This window comes from Symphalangus syndactylus, chromosome 6 (genome assembly GCF_028878055.3).
Source record: "Symphalangus syndactylus isolate Jambi chromosome 6, NHGRI_mSymSyn1-v2.1_pri, whole genome shotgun sequence".
Classification (NCBI taxonomy): domain Eukaryota; kingdom Metazoa; phylum Chordata; class Mammalia; order Primates; family Hylobatidae; genus Symphalangus; species Symphalangus syndactylus.
The window spans coordinates 142,202,751-142,228,285 of NC_072428.2; the positions used below are offsets into that span (position 1 = coordinate 142,202,751).

Genomic DNA, 25,535 nt, shown 5'->3' on the forward strand with positions numbered 1-25,535 from the left:
AAATTAGCATATGGCAAACTATATTTAAAAATTGAAAAATTAATTTATTAGAATTTAGAAATATTACCAGATCAAAAATTTAATATCAAGCATCTTGAAATAATTTTTAAAATTGAATGAATAAGGTTAGTTTCAACACTGCTAGTGTTAGCAGTGTTGAAATAATAATAATAAGCATTATTACAGAATGACGGCTTGGTTGTCCAGACATTACTGTTAATTACAGTAGTCCTAATAAGAAAGGAAGCGATGATGAGTCTTCTCAATTTACTTACCGCTTTTCAACTTTATTTCCAGCAGATGGTTCTGAGTGGTGGTTTTTTTTTTCCACCACCCCCCCTTTTATATTTAGGAGATTAGCAAATGCTTTTGGAACAGACAGTAGTATTTTGGCATTTGTTTTAGTTAAGACTTTTGGAATCTATCATGCAGTGTCTTGACAGAAAATGGGCTCCTTCTGAAATGAGATGATAAAGAGATGCTCTTGTCAGAAGATTCTCAGGAGACGGCAGTAGCTGTTTCTTAGACATATGCCATGACATTTTAAGAAAATTATATAATCATTTTCTAACCACCGCCCCCCACCCCGCAAAGTTCAGGAAGTTTGTATAAAAGTTCTAGGAAGTAAGTATACTTCTTAGAGAGCCAGCGTTGGAATTAGCCTGCATATGTAGATTGGAGTTCTTTTTCTGCAGTTCACTAATGTGGGCAGTTTAATCAACTTCTCAGTGCCTCCCTTTTCTCATTTGCAAAACAGGGATAATTTCTACTTTCTTCACAGGGTTTTTGTAAAGATAGAGTATAAAAGCACTTTTAAAGTTATTAGGGATGCATAAATGTAATTTATATGTTAGTATATATGTGTTTCTTTTTTTTACTAGAAACAAGCATAATATTTTAAGTTTTTGCAAAACTGCTTTCTTTGAAATTAGTGTTTGATTCTCAGTGATCACAAGTTTTTTTTTTTTTTAATTTCAAGGAGTATTCTGAGGCTTGCTATTTTAGGACTTGGAGAGCTTATAATAAAAGACATTAATCCAATATAGATGAGAGTATTATTATCTAAACATGTGTTGATGACTTTGTGCTTTTAGGTATACCAAGCTTGGCTACGCAGGCAACACTGAGCCCCAGTTCATTATTCCTTCATGTAAGTAAAGCTCTATCCTTGGGTTTATAAAGGTTTGTGTTTCTCAGAATTGTTCTAAGTGTTCTGATTCTGTTTTTCAAGGTATATTAATGTACTTACCATCTTCTTTTAGAAGACTGTTCTGGTTACCCCACAACTTTCTAGTCCTTCTGTTCCATTCTGATAAAACCCCTTGTCACTGTCGTTGGAATCTCAGCTTGGGTGGTCAGCAGGGTCCACTTATTCGATTATAAATGCCTGAACTGCCTAGAAAAAGTATATCTGGTCTTTAAGGTTAATTTGTAATTTTAAGTATATACAGTCTGTTAGCTTAGTAACTGAATGGACTGAATATCTCTTGTACTACACTATTCACTCTATTGAAAGATTTTTTTTTTGGTGGAAATGATAGGCCTGATGACTGTTTTTGTTGTGTTTAGTAGTATTCTGTTTTTGTTTAAGTTTTAATCAGTGGATAATAAGTTTAACAAAGTGTCCTTGCAGTTTGGCATGGGCCGTTCTACTCACTATTTCCTGTAGGAGTCTTCCCGAGGTTAGTCAGTTGTTAAAGTATAGGATTCTCAGCTGGGTGTGGTGGCTCACGCCTGTAATCCCAGCACTTGGGGAGGCTGAGGTGGGTGGATCACCTGAGGTCAGGAGTTCGAGACCAGCCTGGCCAACATGTTGGAATCCCGTCTCTATCAAAAATACAAAAAGTAGTTGGGTGTGGTGGCAGGCACCTGTAATCCCAGCTACTTGGGAGGCTGAGGCAGGAGAATCACTTGAACCCAGGGGGTGGAGTTGCAGTGAGCCAGGATCGTGCCACTGCACTCCATCCTGAGTGACAAGAGTGAAACTCTGTCTCAAAAAAAAAAAAAAAAAAAAAAGGATAGGATTCTCTGGAACTATCTATATTTCAGGTTATTATTTGGAAACAGTTTGCTAAAGAGTAGGATGTATTAATCAAGAGTAAGTGAAACTCTGTTCTCTACATGTAGCTATCATAAGTTTTGATTTTAGAAATTGTAAGTTTTTAGGGGGCCACGATGTTGTAATAATAGGCTTTGTAAACAGTGGAGAACGGGGACAGGGAAAAAACGGCTGGAGAGAAGGTGCTTGATCAGTGTTTATTCAGGGGAGGGCTAAAGCTGTATTTGGTGAATGTGGGTATTCACATCACTAGAAAGTGGACTCCAGATTCTTTGAGAACATTTAAGTAACCTCATTCCAGTTCCTTGCTTGCTGAAAAACTGGCCATGAATGTGATTTTCTAGATCTAAACACTCTGCTGCCATGAATGGGTTATCCTGATGACAGGCATGATTCGTCTGCTGTGTCCTCATTTTGAATTCATAAATGAGTGTCTTAGTGTGCTTGGGCTGCCATAACAAAATACTAAAGACCGGGGAAATTAATGTTATCATAGTCTGGAGGTTGGAAGTCCAAGATCCAGGTGCTGTCAGGGTTGGTTTCTGGTGAGGCCTCTCTCCACGGCCTGCAGAGGGCTGTCTTCTGTCTGTGTCCTCCCATGGTCTCATCTCTGTCAGTGTGTGGGGTTGCTGCGGACCTCGCTGGTGTCTCTTTCTCTTCTTATAAGGCCACCACTCTTATTGATGGGGACCCCACGTTTACCCTAACCACCTCCCTAAAAGTTTCGTCTCCAAATGCAGTCACATTGAGGGTTAGGGCTTCAGCGTAGTGAATTCTGTGGGGACATGGTTCAGTCCATGACAACTGGCGTTCTGTAGGATGACTCAGTCTTTTGTGAATTTCATTAATGTGAATGCCCCAGAACCCGATCATTCCATGCTGAGTTGATAAATTGAACTCCCTGACTTTTCAAAGCAGAAGATGAAATTTTAACCTTGTTAAGTGCAACAGCTATAAAAGGCTGACCTTGCACCTTTTGCTTTAGTGTGCTGCCATTTAAAGCTGTCGGTAGCATTCAGTTGGCTGCCCCATTTAACCTGTCATCATTAATAGAGACGGGAAGTGAAGACAGTTATTATCAGGATTTCATTCACTGTCAAAAAGCAGGAGAGCTCTCAGACTGCAGCTATCAGAACCTTAGCAGTCACAGAAGCTGGGAGGATAATACAAATGTCAAAGAGGTGGGAGTAAAAGAACAGTTACATTGTTGGGCTGAGTTTGTTGCGAGAGATAGGCCCCAGGAGTCAAGGTTAGAAGATGTTCGGGCAGAAGTGAGGATACTGAGATGTGGAAGTGAGGGCCTGGGTCACTGTGGACAGTTGGCCTGCTGTGTGTCTTGGGGCTGGGAGTGGAACCATTTTGTGCAAGTGTGTGGATGTGTGGTGAGTGCTGGAGCAAGACTCTCTGCGTGGCATGGAGGTGAGGCGCTGTGAGGGTGTGGAGAAGCAGGGGTGCTGTGGGGTGGTGGGGAGAGCGCCAGGAGGTGGAGATGACCTGTGGAGAAGGGCTGGGTGGCAAGGGCCTTGCAAGTGTCCTCTTAAGGAATTCTGTTTTTATTTTGCATACCAGGAATTTTCAGACTGTTTTTGAGGCTTCTCTCTGGGGCCTGGCCCACTGGACTAGAGAATCCTCACGCCCCGTCCCTGCCTCCAGGGGCAGCTCTGCTTATGTCTGGTTTGTTGGAGCTTCTGTGCAGAATTTGCTTGGTTGCTTGAAGAAAGTTTTTCCCTACTTTTTTTTCTTTCTTTTTTTTTTTTTTGAGGCGGAGTCCTGCTCTGCCGCCCAGGCTGGAATGCAGTGGCGCAATCTCGGCTCACTGCAAGCTCCGCCTCCCGGGTTCACGCCATTCTCCTGCCTCAGCCTCTCCGAGTAGCTGGGACTACAGGCGCCTGCCACCACGCCCGGCTAATTTTTTTGTATTTTTAGTAGAGACGGGGTTTCACCGTGGTCTGGATCTCCTGACCTCGTGATCCGCCCGCCTCGGCCTCCCAAAGTGCTGGGATTACAAGCGTGAGCCACCGCGCCCGGCCTACTTTTTTTTCTTAAGTGGTTGGAGGATATTGGTGGTCCTGCCACAGCTTCAGGCAGAGAATGTATGGTGATCAGAGAATGTGTGGTGTAGAAAGAGGCTGGAGGAGGAGCAGCGAGGGGCTGAGAAAAAGGGCGCACATTTTAGACATTCAATATTGGAAGAGTTCAGGTGTGAAGAGGTTTAAGGCCCACGGAAGAGAGTTAGACTGCAGATAGAAAATACAACAATGGGCGGGGCGCAGTGACTCACGCCTGTAATCCTAACACTTTCAGAGGCCAAGGTGGGCGAATCACCTGAGGTCAGGGATTTGAGACCAGCCTGGCTGAAATGGCGACACCCTGTCTCTACTAAAAATACAAAAATTAACCTGGCATGGTGGCGGGCGCCTGTAATCCCAGCTACTCGGAGGCTGAGGCAGGAGACTCACTTGAACCCGGGAGGTGGGGGTTGCAGTGAGCCAAAATTGCACCTCTGCACTCCAGCCTGGGGTACAGAGTGAGGCTCCGTCTCAAAAAACAAAAAAACTCACACACGGAAAACCCATGGACTCACCACCAAGAATGAACACGTCAGCATTACCGCAGATTTCATCTCTGTGTCAGAGTAAATGAATAAATAACACATTATAGGTTGAGTATCAGCCCCCTCTTCTTTCCCTCTTTCTTTCCTCTGGTGGATATTTTCTGGTTGTGTTTCTACTCCATTTTTATCCGTATATTACATGTACAAAGATACGTTGTTTTGTGAGTTCAAACATTTCCAATATGGTATCACACTGTAACTAACTTTCTGCATGGTCTTTAAAAAGAAAAACCCTCAATATTATGTTTTTATCATGTATCAGTGCTGATACATACTGATCTACATCAGAATTCTAACATGAATATACAACAGTTTTTTCCTTTTGGGCATTTTTCACAGTTCTCTCTTATATAAAATGGTGCAGTAAAAATCTTCTTATGCATATCTGCTAATTTCCTGAGAGGAAATAATCAGAAATTGAATGGTTTTGTCACAGAGTGTACACCCATTCATCCTTAGGCAAAACCTTATTAGGTATTGCCACATTGCTCCTCCAGGAGGCTGTCCTGATGGATATCCCATCAGCAGTGTGTGAGAGTTTCTGTTTCGTACATTGTTGATAATTGGTATTGTGTGACTTACATTTTGGTCAGTCTAATGAATGTAAAACGATGGCTCATTCAAAAAATTTCTATTTCTCAGATTACTGGTAAGGTTGAGCACCTTTCATTGCCTGTTCATATCTTTGCCCATTTTTCTATTGCATTTTTAAATGGAATTATAGGAACTCTTTGTAGAGGTTAAATATGAATTTTTTGCAGATACTTTTTTATTCTATGACATTTAAAAAAATTATCTTTTATCATCTAGAAATTTAAAATTTTGATATAGTAATACTTTTCAGTCTTTTTCTTTTATAATTTGTTTCTGTTTAAAAAATGCATTTCTACTCCAAAGTCATAAAGACTTTCTATATTTTTTCTAAGAAAATTTTAAGTTAACTTGTGAGTATGATGTGAAGGAGATAGGTAATTTTGTTTTCCATGTGGAAGGCTAGTTGTCCCAACACTATTTATTAAAGAGTGCGTTCCCATTTGGCATACCCCTTTGATCATATTGAATACCATTTATGCTTGGAAATATTTTCGGTGTCTTTGTTTCATTGATGTATTTGTCTGTGTTCCATATGTTCCATACTCACAGTGTTAAACACTATTACTTTATCATGTTTTAATCTAGTGGGTTCGATTCCTACTCATTTTTTTTCTTAGAATAGCTTTGGCTCTTACTCTTTAGTATACCTTTTAGAATCAGCTTAAGTTCCATGAAAATTATAATGAGGTTTTGATTATTATTATTTTTATTTTTTTGAGATGAAGTTTCTCTCTTGTTGCCCAGGCTGGAGTGCAATGGTGTGATCTCGACTCATTGCAACCTCCGCCTCCCAGGTTCAAATGGTTCTCCTGCTTCAGCCTCCCGAGTAGCTGGGGTTACAGGCGCCCACCACCACGTTCAGCTAATTTTTGTATTTTTAGTAGAGATGGGGTTTCACCATGTTGGCCAGGCTGGTCTGGAACTCCTGACCTCATGATCCTCCTGCCTTGGCCTCCCAAAGTGCTGGGATTACAGGTGTGAGCCACTGTGCCTGGCCTTGATTATTATTTATAGATTAATTGGGGAAAAATTTGACATCAAATTTGACTTTCATGGGTAGGAATTGAGTATTCCTATCCTTGAAGATGGTATATGTGTTTCATTGTTTATTCATGTCTCTTGTGTTTTTCAGTAATGTTCTAATGTTCTAAAGTATTTTTTTTTTTTGAGGCGGAGTCTTGCTCTGTTGCCCAGGCTGGGGTGCAGTGGCACAGTCTCAGCTCACTGCAATACCCAACCCCGGGGTTCAAGCAATTTTCCTGCCTCAGCCTACCGAGTAGCTGGGACTACAGGTGCATGCCACCATGCCCAGCTAATTTTTGTATTTTTAATAGAGACGGGGTTTCACTATGTTGGCCAGGCTGGTCTTGTACTCCTGACCTTGTGATTCGCCCACCTCAGCTTCCCAGCGTGCTGGGATTACAGGAGTGAGCCACTGTGCCCGGCCTTAAAGTATTCTTTAAAAAGCTCTTACAGGCCAGGCGCAGTGGTTCACACCTGTAATCCCAGCACTTTGGGAGGGCTAAGATGGGCGGATCACTTGAGGCCAGGAGTTAGAGACCAGCCCAGCCAACATGGTGAAACCTTGTGTCTACTAAAAAATACAAAAATTAGCCGAATGTGGTGGCTCACACCTGTAATCCCAGCTACTTTGAAGGCTGAGGCGTGAGAATTGCTTGAGCCTGGGAGGTGGAGGTTGCAGTGAGCTGAGATCGCGCCACTGCACTCCAGCCTGGGCGACAGAGCCAGACGCTGTCTCAAAACAACAACAACAAAAAAGCCCTTACACTCATACACAGAGGGCTGGACACAGTGGCTTATACCTGTAATTGCAGCACTTTGGTAGGCCGAGGTGGGAGGATTGCTTGAGCCCAGGAGTTTGAGACCAGCCTTGGCAGCATAGTGAGACCCTGTCTCTACCACAAATAAAAATAAATTAGCTCCTGTAGTGACACTCACCTGTGGTCCCAGATACTTGGGAGGCTGAGGTGGGATGATTGCTTGAGCCCAGGAGATAGAGGCCTCAGTGAGTTGTGAATGTGCCACTACACTCTTGCCTGGGTGACATAGTGAGACCTTGTCTCAAAACAAGCAGAAACCCCAAAACAACTCTTACATAGTTTTTGCTAGCTTTATTTTTAGATACCTTTATGTTTTTGTTGCTGTCGTCAAAATATTTAAAAAATTATATTTTGTAATTCATTATTGCCAGCATATGGGAGTGTTACTGAGGTTTGTAAGATTTTTTTTTAATCCAGCAACCTTTATTGACCTCTCTTACTTAATGGTCTGCAGATTCTTTAAAGTTTTCTATGCAGACTATTGTATTGCCTTCAAATAGTGGTTATTTTGTCTCTTCCAATTCTAACACTTCGTGTTTCTTTTCTTGGTCTTGCTGTGTTGGCTAGAACTTCTATTAAAATAGTGATCAGAACTGGAGACAGCAGGTGCTTTTTTGACTTTCTGACTTTAAAGAGAATGAGATTTTATTATAGTACTCTACTAGTGATTACTGTAGGTTTTTGTGGAAATGCTTTTTCAGATTAAAACAGTGCTCTTCTAGTCCTAGTTTAATTCAAGGGTTTTTTTTTAATTAAAAAAATCATGAATGACAGTGAGTATTGACATTTAGTCAAGGCTTTTCTGTTATTGAGATGATCATACGGTTTTGGACATTTGTGCTCTCTTTTTTTTTTGAGACACTGTACTTTAAGGCTGGAGTGTAGTGGCATGATCATGACTCACGGCAGCCTTGACTTTCCAGGTTCAAGAGATCCTCCCACCTCAGCCTCCCAAGAAGCTGGGACCACACATGGGAGCCATCATGTCTGGCTAATTTTTAAATTTTTCATAGAGATGGGGTCTCATTATATTGCCTGTCCTGGTCTCGAACTTCCTGGGCTCACGTAATCCTCCCACCTTGGTCTCTCCAAGTGCTGAAATTATAGGTGTGAGCCACCCCACCTACTCTTAATAGGAGGAGTTACTTTAATACATTTTCAAATATTGAACAGTTATTTCTTTTCTTTTTTTTCTTCTTGTAGAGATGGGGGTCTCTCTTTGTTGCCCAGGCTGGTCTCAAACTCCTGGCCTCAAGTGATCCTCCTACCTCAGCCTCCCAGAGCACTGGGATTACAGGAGTGAGCCACCGTGTCCAGCTTGAAGAATTATTTCATTTTTGGGGTAAATCCTGCTTGGCTATGAAATATGAAGTACATGCTGAACTGTAATCGCAAATATTTATTTGAGAACTTTGCATCAATATTCAAAAATGAGATTGGACTGTAATTTTGATTTCTTGTTTTTGTCTGGTTGTGTATCAGGATTATATGGGCTTCATAAAATGAGTCTGTTAGCTTTCTTTTTTTATTCTCTGGAACAGTTTGCATAAGATAGGAATTGTTTATTCCTTTAAGCTTTAGTAAAAATATATAACAGTCTTTTGAGAAATATACTGGATTAAAAAAATTACTATTGTTGTGTCTCTCAACTGTTGTAGCAAATGTTCTGAAGTATCTGCGTCTTAAGTCCTTAGATACGCTCTGCTTGATAACCTTCCTTAGATTGCCCTCAGGTGACTTTTTTGGCATTTAGGAAAGTAGTCATGTCTTTTCTTGGTTACTCACATCCTATAATCCTATACTCAAACAAATTTTTTTTTAACTGCAGAGCTTATTAAAAAAAAAAAGAACCATTCTTTTTTTTTTTTTTTTTTTTTTTTTGAGACAGAGTCTTGCTCTGTCACCCAGGCTGGAGTACAGTGGCATGATCTCGGCTTACTGCAACCTTTGCCTCCTGGGTTCAAGCAATTCTGCCTCAGCCTCCCAAGTAGTTGGTTCTGCCTCAGCCTCCCAAGTAGTTGGGATTACAGACATGTGCCACCATGCCCGGCTGATTTTTGTAATTTTAATAGAGACAGAGTTTCACTGTGTTGCCTCGTCTGGTCTTGAACTCCTGGCTTCAAGCTATCCTCCCCTCCCAGTCTCTCAAAGTGATTACAGGCGTGAACCACTGTGCCAGCCCATTGTTCTTTATTATTAAGTTTAATCTTGTTAGTTTTGATTCATCATTACAGCTGAAGTGTTTTATTTTCTAGTTTAAGTCATTTATAAACTCTGTCTTTAAAATATTTTATTTTGAAATAATTATAGATTAATAGGAAGTTGCAAAGATAGTTTAGAGAGATCTTGTGTATACTTTTCCTATTTTGCCCCAAAGGTTACATCTTACGAATTGTAGTGCAATATTATAACCGAAGTGAGACCCTGTCTCTAAAAATAAAAACAAAAACAGACCAGCCCCAGGAAACGGATGTTGGTACAATGTGTGTGTATAGTTCTATGTCATTGTAATTCTACCTGTAGATTCCTTGAACTACCACTGTAATAAAGTTACAGAATTATTTTCACACTACCAAGATCTCTCTGGTGCTATTCTTATATAATTATACTTACTCCTCTCCCTCCACTATTCCTGACCACTACTCTGTTTCCATCTCATAATTTTATCATCTCCATAATATATGTTCCTCAATAGATTAATATTTAAACTGACGGTGGTACATCATACACTAAATACTACTCAGCAATAATGCTACTACTCATACAGTGTGTGCCTTTTTTTTGAGACAGAATCTCGCTCTGTTGCCCAGGCTGGAGTGCAGTGGCGTGATCTTGGCTCACTGCGACCTCTGCCTCCTGGGTTCAAGCGATTCTCCTGCCTCAGCCTCCTGAGTAGCTGGGAATACAGGTGCCCGCCACCATGCCTGGTTAATTTTTGTATTTTTAGTAGAGGTGGGTTTTCACCATGTTGGCCAGGCTGATGTCGAACTCCTGACCTCAAGTGATCCACCTGCCTCGGCCTTCCAAAGTGCTGGGATTACAGGTGTGAGCTACTGTGCCCAGTCACTATTTTCTATTTAGCTGATTAAGTAAGTGTGTAGTGATTTCTCATCATTTTCATTTCCCTAGTGGCGACCGATGTCAAACATCTTTTCATGTGCTTATTTGCCACCTGAATGTCATCTTCCTGGAAATGCGTTTTCATGTATTTTGTTCATTTTTAAATTCGACTGTTTATATTTTTACTCTTGTGTTTTGAGAGTTCTTTATTTTTTATTTTATTTTAAAATTTATATTTTTTAGAAACAGGGTCTCTCTCTGTTGTCCAGGCTGGAGTACAGTGGTGCAGTTGCAGTTCATTGCAGCCTTGAACTCCTGGGCTCAAGTGATCCCCCTGCCTCAGCCTCCTGAGTAGCTGGGACTACAGGTGTGCACCACCACACCTGTCTAATTTTTAAATTTTTAAAGTTTTGTAGAGATGATATCTCACTATGAGTTGTTTATATATACTAGATATAAGTCCATTGGTCAAATACGTGGTTTATAATAATTTCTTCCAGTCAGTAGATTGGTTTTTTACCTTCACAGAGTTTTTTTACCAAGTTTTTGTTTTTGATGAGCTAGCTTTTTGATTCATTGATTTTCTCAAATTTCCTGTTTGAAATGTCAGTGATTTCTGCTGTTATCTTCATCATTTCATTCCTTTTGCTCGCCTAGGGTTTATTTTGCTTTTCTTTTTCTAGATTCTTAAGGTGGGGTGGGGTCATAGGTTATTAGTTTGAGACTCTTTTCTCATATAAGCATTTAGTGCTAAAATCTTCCTTATTAGCACTGTGTTAGCTGTTTCATTCCCCCCAATTTTGATATATTTTCATTTCATCCTGTTAATGTATTTTTTAAGTTTCTCTGAAACTTCCTCTTTGACTATGGATTCTTACAACTGTGTTTTTAAATTTCCAACTGTGTAGGAGATTTTCTCATTATCTTTTTGTTACTGATTTCTGGGTTAATTTTATTGTAGTCAGAAAATACACTCTGTATGACTTAAATTCTTTAACATTTGTTGAGGTTTGTTTTATGGTCCAACATAAGGTTTATTTTGGTGTAAGATGCATGGGCACTGAAAGCAATGTGATTTCTCTTCTTGTTTGGCAGAGCGTTCTATAAAAATGTCAGAGCCTATAGGTTGATGGCATTGTTGAATTCTTTGATATTCTTGCTTATTTTCTGTGTACTTGTTCTATTAATTGTCGAGAGAGAGGCATTGAAGTTTACAATTATAATTGTGGATTTGTATATTTTTTTTCCCCATCAGTTTTTGCTTCACATATTTTGCAGCTCTGTTTTTTGGTGCATACCCATTTAGGATTTCTATGTCTTCTTGATGGATTGACTCTTTATCATATGTCCCTGTCTATAAGTGGTAATTTTCTTTGCTTGAAAGACTACTGTTTCTTACAGCAGTATAGCTGCTGGTGCTTTCTTTTGATTAATGTTTGCATGGAATATCTTTTTTCATCTTTCTACTTTCAACCTGCTTATATCATTACATTTGAAGAGAGTTTCTTGTAGACAGCAGAGTTCAGTTTTATTTTTTAATGCATTCTGCCAATATCTATTTTTAATTGGTATATTTAGACCATTTATATTTATTGTAATTATTGATTAATGCTTTTCTGTTTATTCCTTATTTTTTTTTTTCTGTTTTGTTTTGTCTAACTTCTATGGGTTATTTGTACATTTTTTTTAGAATTGCATTTCGATTTATCTATATATTTTTTTTTTTTTTTGAAACAGAGTCTCACTCTGTCGCCCAGGCTGGAGTGCAGTGGCGTGATCTCGGTTCCCTGCAAACTCTGGCTTCTGGGTTCAAGCTATTCTTGTGCCCCAGCCTCCCGAGTAGCTAGGATTACAGGCATGTGCCACCACTCCCAGCTAATTTATATATATATTTTTTGGTAGAGACAGGGTTTTGCCATGTTGGCCAGGCTGGTCTCGAACTCCTAAACTTAAGTGATCTGCTTGCCTTGGCCTCCCAAAGTGCTGGGATTACAGGCGTGAGCTATTGTACCTGGCCTGTCTATTGTGTTTTTGCATACATCTCTTTGTATAGTTAAGTGGTTATTGTAGTTATTATATATTATTTAAAAAAAATATTTTCCCCGTGATCTACTGGTATCAACATTTTACCAGTTGGAATGAAATGTAGAAACCGTACCTCCCTGTAGGTCCCTTTACCCCCTATTTCTTTTCTTTCTTTCTTTTTTTTTTTTTTTCCTGAGATGGGGTCTTGTCTCCCAGGCTGGAGGGCAGTGGCACGATCTTGGCTCACTGCAAGCTCTGCCTCCGGGTTCAAGCGATTCTCCTGCCTCAAGCCTCCCAAGTAGCTGGGATTACAGGTGTGCACCACCACACCCAGCTATTTTTGTATTTTTAGTAGAGATGGGGTTTCACCGTGTTGGCCAGGCTGGTCTCGAACTCCTGATCTCAGGTGATTCCCTTGCCTCAGCCTCCCAAAGTGCTGGGATTACAGGTGTGAGCCACTGTGCCTGGCCCCCTATTTCTAATATAATTGTCTTAAATCTTTCCTTGATATACATTGAATCTCATGAGATTCACATCAGTTATAATTTTTGCTTCAACTGCCAGACATAATTTAGAAAACTCAAGAGGAAAAGGAAAATAATTATGATCCATATTTTTGCTCTTTCCATTGTTCTTTTTCCTTGATGTACCCAAATTCCTTCTTTTATCATTTCTTTTCTCTTTAGAGAACTTCCTTTAGCCATTCTTTTTAATATTTATTTATTTTTTCTTAATTAAAGAAATATAGGCCGGGCATGGTGGCTTACGCCTGTAATCCCAGCACTTTGGGAGGCAGAGGCAGGCGGGTCATGAGGTCAAGAGATTGAGACCATCCTGGCCAACATGGTGAAACCCTGTCTCTACTAAAAATACAAAAATTAGCTGGGCATGGTGATGTGCACCTCTAGTCTCAGCTATTTCGGGAGGCTGAGGAAGGAGAATCGCTTGAACCCGGGAGGTGGAGGTTGCAGTGAGCTGAGATCGCGCCACTGCACTCCAGCCTGGGTGACAGAGCGATACTCCATCTCAAAAACAAACCAAAACAAAACAAAAACAAAATAAAACAAAAACAAAAACAAAAAATAATGGACTGCTTGAACATCCCAAGCCATTTTTTTTAAGTAGGTGTGCTGTTGACAAATTGTGTTAGTTTTATTTCAACGGAAAGTCTTGATTTGCTGTTTATTCTCAGGGGATATTTTTGCTGAACATAGAATTCTGGATGGACAGTTCTTTCAGCACAAAAATGTTGTGGTATGTTTTTTTTTTGGTGCGTGTATGTCAAAATTTCTGAGGAGAAATGTCCTTGGAAGCTGAATTTTTTTTTTTTTTTTGGTCTTTAGTTTTTAAGTTTGAGTATAATGTGTTTTGGAATGGATTTTTTTTGTTTTGTTTTGTTTTGTTTTGGGTTAACTTGTTTGGGGTTTGTTCAGTGTTGAATCTATTAGTTTATTTCTTTTTTTCTTCCCTTTTTTTTCTTGCCAAATTTGGCAGTTTTAGCCATTGTTTCTTTGCATAACTTCCAGTCCTGCTTTCTTTCTCTTTTCCTTCTGGGAATTGTAATCCACGAATGCTAAATCTTTTCTTATATATCCCAGATGTCCCTGAGGCTCTGGGCTCTGTTTTTTTTTTTTTTTTTTTACTTCTTCCAATCTATTTTTTCTCTTTTGTTTGGACTGGGTAATTTCTGTAATTCTGTCTTCAAGTTCAGTGTTTCTTTCCTCTGTCCTTTTCTTCTGTTGAGGCCATCTCTTAAGATTTTTATTTCAGTTATTGTGATTTTTAATTCTAGAATTTCCATATGGTTTTGTCTTTATATATCTTGTTTCCTTGCTGTGGCTTTGTATTTGCTTGCTGAGACTTCCTTTTATTTTCCATTTGTTTCAAGAGTCAAGAGTATTTGAGATTGCTCATTGAGACATTTTGTGATGGCTCCTAAAATCCTTGTTTGATAATTATAATGTCTGTGTTATCTTGGTGCCATTGTCTATTCATTGTCTTTTCTCTTTTCAGTTAAGATGTCAATTGGTTTTTGCCATGGTGAGAGTTTTAAAATGGAAACCTAGATACTTTGGGTATTATGTTATGAGGTTCTTATTTTAATTTTGTGTTTTAGCAAGTCTTTTCTGACACTACTCCAGCAGGGGAATGGGGATACCACTTCATTATTGCCAGTTTGGGGGTCAAAGTTGAGGTTCTCCTTTTGGCCTTTGTTGACACTCACTTGGGGAGGAGCTCCATGTTACTGCTGGGCCGGGGTGGAAGTGGGGACTGTGGTATGTTGTGGTGTACTAGAGATAACTTGGGTGATATAGATTATTTAGACAGATTTCTCCATTGTGTTCATAAGAACTGTTTGGGCCACATCTTGTTCCATAGGTATAGACAAAATATTTGGAATATAAGCTCTATATACTTTTATTCTCTTGCATGGATACAGTTGCTTCCTGTATAGTAGTTAAAAGAAGTATACTTTGTGTGTGTGTGTGTTTTAATTTATTTTTATTCTTTTTGATTATTATTATTTTTTACACGGAGTCTTGCTCTGTCGCCAGGCTGGAGTGCAGTGGCGTGATCTCGGCTCACTGCAACCTCCACCTCCTGGGTTCAAGAAATTCTTCTGTCTCAGCCTCCTGAGTAGCTGGGACTACAGGTGCGTACCACCATGCCCAGCTAATTTTTGTATTTTTAGTAGAGTTGGGGTTTCATCATGTTGGCCAGGATGGTCTTGATCTCTTGACCTTGTGATCCGCCCACCTCAGCCTCCCAAAGTGTTGGGATTACAGGCGTGAGCCACTGCGCCCAGATATCTTTACAATCTTTTATATTGACTTGACAGTTTAATTCTGGATTCACACACAATTAAGTTTGATCTTGCCTAGAGGATAGGATCTGTCACTTGTATTGGCACATTGGCCAGTGGCCCTTTGGAATACCAAACTTGTGCATCAGATGGTTCTGTGTGGTGTCAGTCAGAGTGCCATTGAATGGTGTGGTCAGAGATGGATGTTATCTATTTCTACAGATCACTTCAGTCGTCGTGGCCTACGAGACTTTTCTAGCCCATGTTCAGCCCAAGGTCTCCAATGTCCTCTTCGCTTCTCATTTCAGCCCCAGTGTTTCCACTTCACTCATCCTTTCTTCAGTTCTGCTGAAGTTCTGTCCTTTACTTGTGTGCCACTGTTTATAATTTGATATATTTGAGACTTTAAATGTGGCAGTGAGTTGGAATGAGAAAAGGAGATGGGGAAAGTGATTTCTGCCCTGTGTCTTTTTCTTTTCACCTTTTTTATCCTGTTACCTCAAGACGCCCTTCTGAGAAAAAGGCTTCAGTTTCACTCTTTTTTTTTTTTTGAGACGGAGTCTCATTCTGTCACCCAGGCTGGAGTGCAGTGGCATGATCTCAGCTCACTGCAACCTCCGCCACCTGAGTTCAAGCAATTCTCCTGCCCTAGCCTCCTGGGTAGCTGGGATTACAGGCATGGGCCACCACGCCCAGCTAATTTTTGTATTTTGTATTTTTTTTTTAAGAACAGATGGGGTTTCACCATGTTGGCCAGGTGTGAACCACTGCTCCTGGCGTCAAATTCACTCTTATAGCTGTGTTGTTATTCTTCATTTGTAGTAAATTGGAGATTCCAGATAATCTACTTTTAGAAATAATTGTATATGTTTACTAATTTGTCTTGGAACAAATTTTAATATAAATTTCTAGCTAGCTTAATAGCTCTCTGTTTGAGAAAATTCTATAGCCTGACTTACCTTGAAAACTTTTCATTTGGAAATGAGGCATTAAAGGTAAATGATTTTGAGAGGTAACAGGGCAAATGCTTTAGCTCACAAACAAAAGATTAGCTTTTACTTTTATTTTGTTTGTTTAGCTTCTTTTTAATAGCTGAAAAACCAATATACACAGTAGAAGAAGTGAAAGTCACCAGTAGCTATACCATCCATGGTTAACCAGTATTAATCTTTTGTCTGGCCATCTTATTTTTCTGAATTTACATTAAACACACCCATGCAACTCTGTCTGAAGTGGAGTCATACTGTGGGTATTCTAAAAGGCAACTTAGTAGCTCTTGTTTTTTTTTTTTTTTTTTTGGAGACAGTGTCTTGCTCTGTCACCCAGGCTGGAGTGCAGTGGCGCAATCTTGGCTCACTGCAACCTCTGCCTCCCAAGTTCAAGTGATTCTCCTGCCTCAGCCTCCCAAGTAGCTGGGATTATAGGTGCCTGCCACCATGCTGGCTAATTTTTGTATTTTTAAGTAGAGATGAGGTTTCACCATGTTGGTCAGGCTGGTCTTGAACTCTTGACCTCAGGTGATCTACCTGCCTCGACCTCCTAAAGTGCTGGGATTACAGGCGTGAGCCACTGCGCCCCGGCCTTAGCAGCTCTTTCTAAGGATTTGATACAATTTATTTACCTGATCTCTGATTTCAGGTCAGTTAACTTTCCTCCTTGAATTTGTTGCTATTATAATTAGTTCTACAAAGAATGTTGTTGTATATATACTTTTATTTACTCAAAAGATTATTTCTTTAGAATAAATTCTAGAAGTGGAATTGCTGGATAAACATAATATTTTTCTCAGTTCTTCTCTGGAATGGTTGTATCTGGGTACCTGTTCAGTTCCGCCAGTCACAAATTTGGTCTCCAATTTAGTACAGATAATATTGTTTATTGAGTACTATTCTATACCACAGTCTCTGCTAAACACTTTGTAAACATTGTTCCATTTAATACTCACCACCCTGATAGGTAGTGGTATATGCATTTTAGAGGAGAGAGCACTGAGGGTTAATAATAACTTTCCTCAAGTCAGCTAATAGTAAGTGCTCAAACCTAGGTTTTCATAACTTCAAAGTCTGTGTGCTCATTCATGAAGTAGCTGTGCAGAAAAATTAACTTGGCTGGACTGTTTGAAGAAATTAGTTCATATCAGAAACTTTTTTTTGTTTGTTTTGTTTGTGACAGGGTCTTGTTCTGTTACCCAGGCTGGAGTGTGGTGGCGTGATCATGGCTCACTGCAGCCTCAATTTCCCAATCCCCTTGTCTCAGGCTCCCAAGTAGTTGAGACTCCCGGCTAGTTTTTGTATTTTTTGTAGAGTCAGGTTTTCACCATGTTGCCCAGACTGGTCTCAAACTCCCAGGCTTAAGCAATCTGCCTGTCTCGATCACCCAGAGTGCTGGGATTACAGGTGGGAGCCACTGTGCCCGGCCTAGAAACATTATTTACTCTCTCCTGAAATTCAGTCACAAGGATTTTAAAAAAATTTTTAATTAAAAACAGTTTTTAAAAATTTAAACTTTTTTGATATAGGGTCTCACTCTGTTGCTCAGGCTGGAGTGCAGTGGGGCGATCATAGCTCACTGCACCCTCAACCTCCTGGGCTCAAGTGGTCCTCCCGAGTAGCTAGGAGTACAGGCATGTGTGCCATTGTGCCTGGCTAATTTTTTAGCTTTTTTTGAGATGGGGTCTTGCTGTGTTGCCCAGGCTGTTCTGAAACTCCTGAGCTCAAGCGATCCTCCTGCTTAGCCTCCTGAGTCTCTGGGATTACATGCGTGAGCCATGAGCCACCACAGCTGGCCCTGATTTTAATTTTTTAAATTGACAGATAACATTATGTGTTTTTATCATGTATAATATGATGTTTTGAAGTATATATACTTTGTAAATGGTTAAATCTAGCTAATTAACAAATGCATTGCCTCATATAGTCATCATTTTTGTAGTGAGAGCACGTAACAGGTACTCTACATTTTTTAAGAATGCAATATATCATCATTAACTGTTGTCACCTCGTTGTATGCTAGATCTGTTGTAATTTATTTCTCCTATCTAACTGTAGTTACGTATTTTTTGACCAACATCTCCCTGTCCTTCCCATCCCCGAACAGCCTCAGCCCCTGGTAACCACCATTCTACAGTCTACCTCTATGAGATCAACTTTTTAAGATCCTGCTTATGAATGAGACCATGTGATATTTGTCTTTCTGTGCCTGCCTTATTTTACTTAACATAATGCCCTCGAGGTTCATCCATATTGTGGGCAGATGGTAGAATATCCTTTTTTTTTAAAATGGCTGAATAGTATTCCACTGTTTATAAAGCCACAGTTTCTTTATCTGTTCATCCGTTAATGGACATGTAGGTTGATTCCAGATCTTGGCTATTGTGAATAGTGCTACAGTAAACATGGGAGCGCAGATAGCTCTTTAACATACTGATTTCATTTCCTTTGGATATATGCCCAGTAGTGGGATTGTTGGATCATATGGTAGTTCTATTTTTAATTGTTTGAGGAGCCTTTATACTGTTTTCCATAATGGCCCTACTGATTTGCATTCCCACCTATAGTGTGTAAAGGTTCTCTTTTTGTCACATCATCACCAACACTTTTTATCTTTTGCTTTTCTGATAATTGCCATTCTCAGTAGTGTGAGGTGATTGATATTGTGGGTTTGATTTGCATTTGCCTGATGATTATTTGAGGATTTGAGCATTTTTTCATATACCTGTTGGCCACTTGTATGTCTTCTTTTGAGAAATGTCCATTCAGGTCTCTTGCTCATTTTTCACTTGGGTTATTTGTTTTTTTATTGCTGTTTGAATTCTTTATATATTTCAATTATTAATCTTTTGTCAGGTAGATAGTTTGCAAATGGTTTCTCCTATTCTATAGATTGTTCTCTTCATTCTGTTGATTGTTTTCTTTGCTGTGCAGAAGATTTTTAGTTTGATGTAATCCCAGTTATCTATTTTTGTTACCTGTGCTCTTGAGGTCTTGTCCAAAAAAATCCTTTCCCAGACTAATGTCATAAAGCATTTTACCTTTTTCTTCTAATAGTTCCACAGTTTCAGGTCTTACATTGAAGTCTTTAATCGATTTTGAGTTAATTTTTGTATATGGTTGAGAGATAAGCATTCATTTTCATTCTTCTGCATGTGGATATCCAGTTTCCCCAGTAACATTTACACTTTACCCGTTGTGTAAAATCAGTTGAGTGTAAATACATGGATTCATTTATGGGCTCTTTGTTCCACTGGTTTATATGTCTGTTTTTATACCAGTACCATGCTGTCTTGATTACTGTAGCTTTATAGTGTACTTTGAAGTCAGGTAGTGTGATCCCTCCAGCTTTCTTCCTTTTGCTTGAGATTCCCTTGACTATTTGGGGTCTCTTGTGGTTCCATGTGAACTTAGGATTATTTTTTCTATTTCTGTGAAGGATGCCATTAGTATTTTGATAAGGACTGTACTGATTCTGTACATCACTTTGGGTAGTAAGTCACAAAGATTTTGATGTTTTAATTCAGAGAACTTTTATCTAGCACTTACATTTGTATAGCTAGAGAGTCGTACTTTCATCAGAAATACATTAAGGATAGTGAGATGCCATTAGTATATTTGTGGAATTAGGTTTATGTTAGAATTATTTAGATATAGTTTGACCATTTTTCAAACCCACAATAAATATTTTAGTGGAGTAAAATGTTAATTTAACAAATATTTCTCTAATGTCTATTCTGATAGCAGCCTGCTTAGGTGCAAATCCTGTCTGTGTCTCTTAGAAGCTGTGTGACCTTGATAGATTGTTAAGCTTCCATTTCTGTAAAATGAAGATAATAGTACCTGTCTCATAAGCTATTGTGAGGATTTAATAAAATAGTGTACAAAAGGAAACACTTAGCAGAGTGTTCAATAAATGTAAACTTTTATTATTATTATTATTATTGACATCTGAGCCTCCCACTGGATAAACAATAAAAGATGGGTGTTATCTGACGTCAAGGAGTCCACAGTTTGGTAGACTGATCTTAAACAATTGTAATTCATCCTGAAAAATGCCTTAATGCAGGTATAAAAGGGCCAGTGGGAGCATCAAACACATGTGCAGAACTGTAGGTTGTCAAGGAAGGCTTCAAGGGAGGAGATGGTGTTGATGTTGAGACCTGATGGATGAAAATAGCTCATGGAAGAGCTCAAGAGTGTGAGCAGGAGTTAGGAATTTCAGTGGAAAATGGAATCTTTGTGATGCCCTCCACATTTCATTAGCTGTTAAATTCTGGAGTGAAGTTTGATATGATTATTTACTACTAAGTATATTCCCAAGTATTTAAGGTTAAGATCTTATTAAAATAATGAATTATAAAGCCATTAATATTTGGAATTTTTATGTAATAGTTATTTGATTATGGTATTTTTTTTGGCTACAGATATTAACCAATAACATTCTAATTTATCCTTTTAATGGGAAATCGCGGCTTTTTTTCTCCCTGTAACAGGACCAAAAATACATTTTAAGGCTATGTGATGTAGAGTTTTATTATAGACATTATTTTTCAGTTTACTCTCCTTTTCTGTATTCTACAGATTTTTGTCCCCTTCTATATTGTATTTTAAATTTGGAACCTACTGATGTATAGGCATTTCACTTACTATCTTGAGGGATTTTTCCAGATAAAACTGAGAAATTTAGCAGTATACCTTCTGTCAGTATAAAAGCAGAGCAGCTCATTTCCTTTGTCCCATTCTGAAAATCGCACCAGAATAGAATAGCCTGTTTCTATATTATTTTATGTACTCATTGACATTGTCTTTTCTGTGGGCACCCTTCACCCCACATGGAACCCTAACAACGAAAATTTACTTGTGTGTATATAGGGATATTATCCCCTTTGATCATTTGAATAGATATGGATAGTGATAGAAATCTGTGTGTGTGTGTTTTTTCTAAGGTATTGCCATCAGAGAGTCGGCAAAGGTAGTTGACCAAGCCCAAAGGAGAGTGTTGAGGGGAGTTGATGACCTTGACTTTTTCATAGGAGATGAAGCCATCGATAAACCTACGTATGCTACAAAGGTAAATTTCCGACAGGTGTTTGCTTCTCTAAGTGTAGAGCAGTAGGATGAGTTATGCAAAATGGTCATCTAGAAGTTGTATTTGCGAGTTGTGGAATGTGTTTCTATTCTTATGTTCGAATTCTTATGTTTGAATAGAGGTAGTGGTGGTGGCTGGTTTTGAATGGAGGTAGTTTTGATTGGAGAATTAAGGGAATTAACAGATCCCTGGAATGCAGAATAGACCCAGGAAACACCAGGTCACACATGAAAGCAAGGTCCCCTCCTCTGGAAAATTCTTGACAGGTTGACTAACCTGTCAGATGAGGGAAAATTGCAGATTGGTTAATTAAAAAAGAAACACATTATTTAAGCAGACTTTTTTTTTTTTAAAGCTCCAGATCCAATTGTATGATAATTAGCTGCAGTTTTCTATCTGTTCCTCATTGTATTTTTTGTTGTTGTTTTTTAGAGATAGGTCTTACTCTGTCACCCAGGCTGGAGTGCTGTGATGCCATCTTGGCTCACTGCTGCCTCGACCTCCTGAGCTCAAGCAATCCTCTCACCTCAACTTCCCAAGTAGGTGGGACTACAGGCACGCACCACCATGCCTGGCTGATTTTTTAATTTTTTGTAGAGACAGTGTCTTGCTATGTTGCCCAGGCTGGTCTCGAACTCCTGGGCTCGAGTGAGCCTCCTGCCTTGGCCTCCCAAAGTGTTGGATTAGAGGCATGAGCCACTGTGCCCGGCCTGTCTCCGTGTCATTGTTAAGGTGATTCTTTGTTTGTAGAAATGAGTGGAGGAGAATATGAACAATAATGTAACTTAATCTTTTTTTCCAAATGCTGTTGTTTCTTTACAAGAATTAACAAAAACTGCAATGAGAAGGAGACCTTTATTCTGTAATAACACAGTTTCTTCTGTGTCACTGTTAAACTGTTGCTCTTGTTGTGGTGAACTGAGGCTTGACAACTCTGGTTTCTCTTCCTCCAGTGGCCAATACGACATGGAATCATTGAAGACTGGGATCTTATGGAAAGGTTCATGGAGCAAGTGGTTTTTAAGTATCTTCGAGCTGAACCTGAGGACCATTATTTTTTAATGGTGAGTAACTGGAACTAAGAGGAATATATTCCTGTAAATTCCAAATTGCTTAGATTTTAAACTGAAGATATTCTTTTCCAGGGCGTTCTACATTTCTTCTAAAGATATGTGCATGAATCAGGCTGCTTTTTTGAAAATAAAGCTCAATAAAAATGTTCAGAACAAAAAGGGGCTTGTTAGCTCACCAAACAGGAAGCCCAAGTGAGGCAGCTCTATAGCTGTTGTTTTAGCAGCTCAGCGATGGAATTGCACACGCAGCCTAGGGCACTAGCTTGAGCTCTTCTGTTTGTTCCCCTTGGGACCCAGGGTGGCTGCCAAATTCCTAGATCACCTCTTTGGACATTTCCATACAGAGATAGAAGATTTTCCTTGCACTTTTTAAGAATTTAGAGACCCTTTCCCAGAAACCTTCCCAGCACATTTGCCCCATCTGCTGATGCCTAACCTGGTTAGAGCAATAGGAATGATGGATTTACTGTGACTGGTTTAGATTCATGAAGACTTTCTCCTTGGGGCGGGGACCAGGAAAACCTGTCTGATGTTCTGGACCCTGGAGGAGGGTAAGTAACTAAACAGGCCTCCAAAAGCAAGGACAATAGAAGGAGGAATGGATTTGGATAAACCAACTGCCTACTTTAGTTTTCTTGAGACATAGCAAGATGATTGTAATTATTGCCACTTATAACAGAGGAAACCAGGTCAAGATGTTATTTTTTCTAGGGTTTACATGTTACTGTAAACTAAAACTGAACTGAGTTATGGGTCCTAATTATATACTTAACTGATTTCATTCAAATGAAATGAAACATCACAGATAAATGAGAAGAAATATCTCCTCGTTCTCTAGTGGTTCTACTCAACATTACATGTTTTCTTCCGTGAGATGCTCTTTTCAAGTTAAAATTAATTTCATGTACAGAATGCTTGCTTTATAGAGGGCAGTTTCATGTGACATAAGCTGTGTATTAAACCTACGTAATTTAGGTTTGGATTTTTTTTCATGCAAGTACATTGTCAAGTGGTCCCAGATCCAATTATAAAATTCTTTCTAATGTTAGAATATGAAGTGTTTTTAAGAATTATCTGGTATAAGAAATACTTTAACTATAAGGCTAATAGTTAATGGAATAACTTTTAAATATGGAATAACTCTATAATGAATATATATATTTAATGTATATTAAAGCCAGTCTTTGATGTTTTTCCCTGGCTGGGTCTTCACAGCTGAAATTGCCAAATATGGCTACTGCGTTTCACAGGCCCCTCTGTTTTCTCTGTACATCCATAGTGGTTTATTTTATTTTACTGTTTTGCTCTGTATTTTATTTTTCTAGGAATGGGATCCTGCTCTGTTGTCCAGGTTGGAGTTCTGTGGCACAATCCTAGCTCACTGTAGCCTCGGACTCTGGGCTTAGTTGATCCTCCCACCTCAACCTCCTGAGTAGCTCGGACCACAGTTAGAAGCCACTAGCCTGGCTAATTTTTAAAAATTTTTTGTGGAGATGGGGTCTCGCTATGTTGTCCAAGCTGGCCTCAAACTCCTGGGCTTAAGTGATCCTCCCACTTTAGCCTCCCAAAGTGTTGGGATTACAGGCATGAGCCACCGTGCCTGGCCCACGGTGGTTTATGTGGAGCAAATGGAGCCAAGAAACTGACTGTGTGTGAGTGGCTTTGTCTTTACAGCCAAAACAAATCACAGATTCCCACCTGTCAGATTTGGCATTTTTCCTTCTGTAGCATATCACATAAACTACCTGTTGGATAGGATTTTAGGAGCAGGCACCGAGCCCAGCTGCTTCCTTCTGTCTACTTCAGCTTCCCGTGCCAGGAGTTCTTGCTTTACTTAGAGGGACATCTAATCTTAGGCATGTGGAGCAAATATGGACCACCACACAGCTCACAGGAATTTTTATTAAAGGGGACTCTTCTTCTGATTTAGCTGGCATACATGAGATAATAAAATGTAACCACTTGCCAGGATGGAATTGGAGGGGTTTGGTGTGAACATAGAAAAGGCCATTTGCTAAAAATGGGTACCTGCAATGAATGTTCAAAAACAATCAAGTTTATTATTAAAAAGATAAGAAAATATTGTATTACATGTGTTGTGCTTTGAATTCTGCAAGTCATTTTGTTGCCTGTTGTGGTTGAGGAAGTAATGAGAATGGTAAATTTCCTTCAGGTATTTGTCCTTAACCGTGTGTTGATGGAATAGTTAAAGGGGAGTGAACCAGGTGGAAAGATTTAAGGCCAAGCCATCAAAGTGAATTGAAGACATTAAGAGAGTCTAAGAGGCCCAAATGATGGACCCCACAAGAGCTCACAGAATTATCCTTTCTGATGGCCGTGCCCAGTCATCTGAACATGCAGAGAGAATGAGCTCCTTGCCACTGACTGTTTTCAAGGAGGTGCAGAGACTCAGCTTACACTGGTTATGTGGACTGAGCAGACGGCACCTGGGAACTCCACTCTTCCCCAGTACTGCATTGCCCAGAGCTCAGAACGCACTCAGAGATGTCAAAGAGATGCAGTGCTCTTGAGTGGAAACTGAATGAGAACTTCAGAAGGGATTTGCAAACTTTTTGAATATAAATCCTGCAAGAGCAAACAAGCAGCACATGCAGATGACCAGCAATGAGAGGGTATGGTGTCTCTGAGGACCTGACTTGGTTAGGGTGATGAGAGTGGGGGAGTGTGGAGAAAGGAGGTCAGGCAGCCTTTGCGCGGTGTAGACAGTGAGCTGCTTTGCCAGTTTTGTGTTTTAGGGAGACTTTATGGGCAGACACCTCTGGCACACAGAGTCTTGAAGATGACCCCATGTGAGGTGACAGGTGCCTCCGAGGAGGGCATAGGGTGAGAATGGCAGGAGTGGGTGAAGGGGCGTTCTGTCATTTGCGAGATTCTTAAAATTATGTAAGGAGATATGTATAGTCAAAACCACCCATGGAAATCCCTCAGGAAGGGCCCGTTTATACAGCTCTGAGTCAGTGGAAGAAAATGGATTTTCCCTCGGCGTGGAGGAACTTTCTTCTGCACTAGCTGTGGTGGTTGACTTACATTTAGGAGTACAGTATGGTGTGTGGAAGCACACATTGTTTGTTAGGTTGCCCTCAGTCCAGCACTTTGCTCCCAGTCCCAGTATGTTGAAGCTGAGACCGCCTGAGAACAGACTCCCAGAGCCAGTCAGTACTCATTAAGCAGCCCTGAGGAGCCCGGGCAGACATTGTATTGAGCAATCAGGCTCCCAGAGCCAGTACTCATTAAGGAGCCCGGGCAGACGTTGTATCACTCATGGAGTTATTTCGCCTGCTCTCATATTTGGCCTCATTGTTCTGGCTTGTACCCTCACTAGCTTTTGTATGCTGTTGTGTTTTTGGAGCATGTACAGTTGGTT

General features: G+C 39.8%; 1 protein-coding gene across 13 annotated transcripts in view; it reads left to right on the plus strand.

The window, feature by feature from the left end:
• Positions 1–25,535, plus strand: part of ACTR3B (actin related protein 3B) — a 1,022,733-nt gene that overhangs the window by 21,026 nt on the left and 976,172 nt on the right. For 7 of the 13 annotated variants that reach the window (XM_055269748.1, XM_055269750.1, XM_055269751.1 and 4 more), the window contains exons 2-4: positions 1,095–1,150; positions 20,935–21,059; positions 22,031–22,141. In XM_055269748.1, coding sequence (XP_055125723.1) covers positions 1,095–1,150; positions 20,935–21,059; positions 22,031–22,141 — 292 coding nt within the window. Of the gene's footprint in view, positions 1–1,094; positions 1,151–20,934; positions 21,060–22,030; positions 22,142–25,535 lie in introns of those variants that run through there. The other 6 variants (XM_055269755.1, XM_055269758.1, XM_063641754.1 and 3 more) reach the window with 3 other exon arrangements.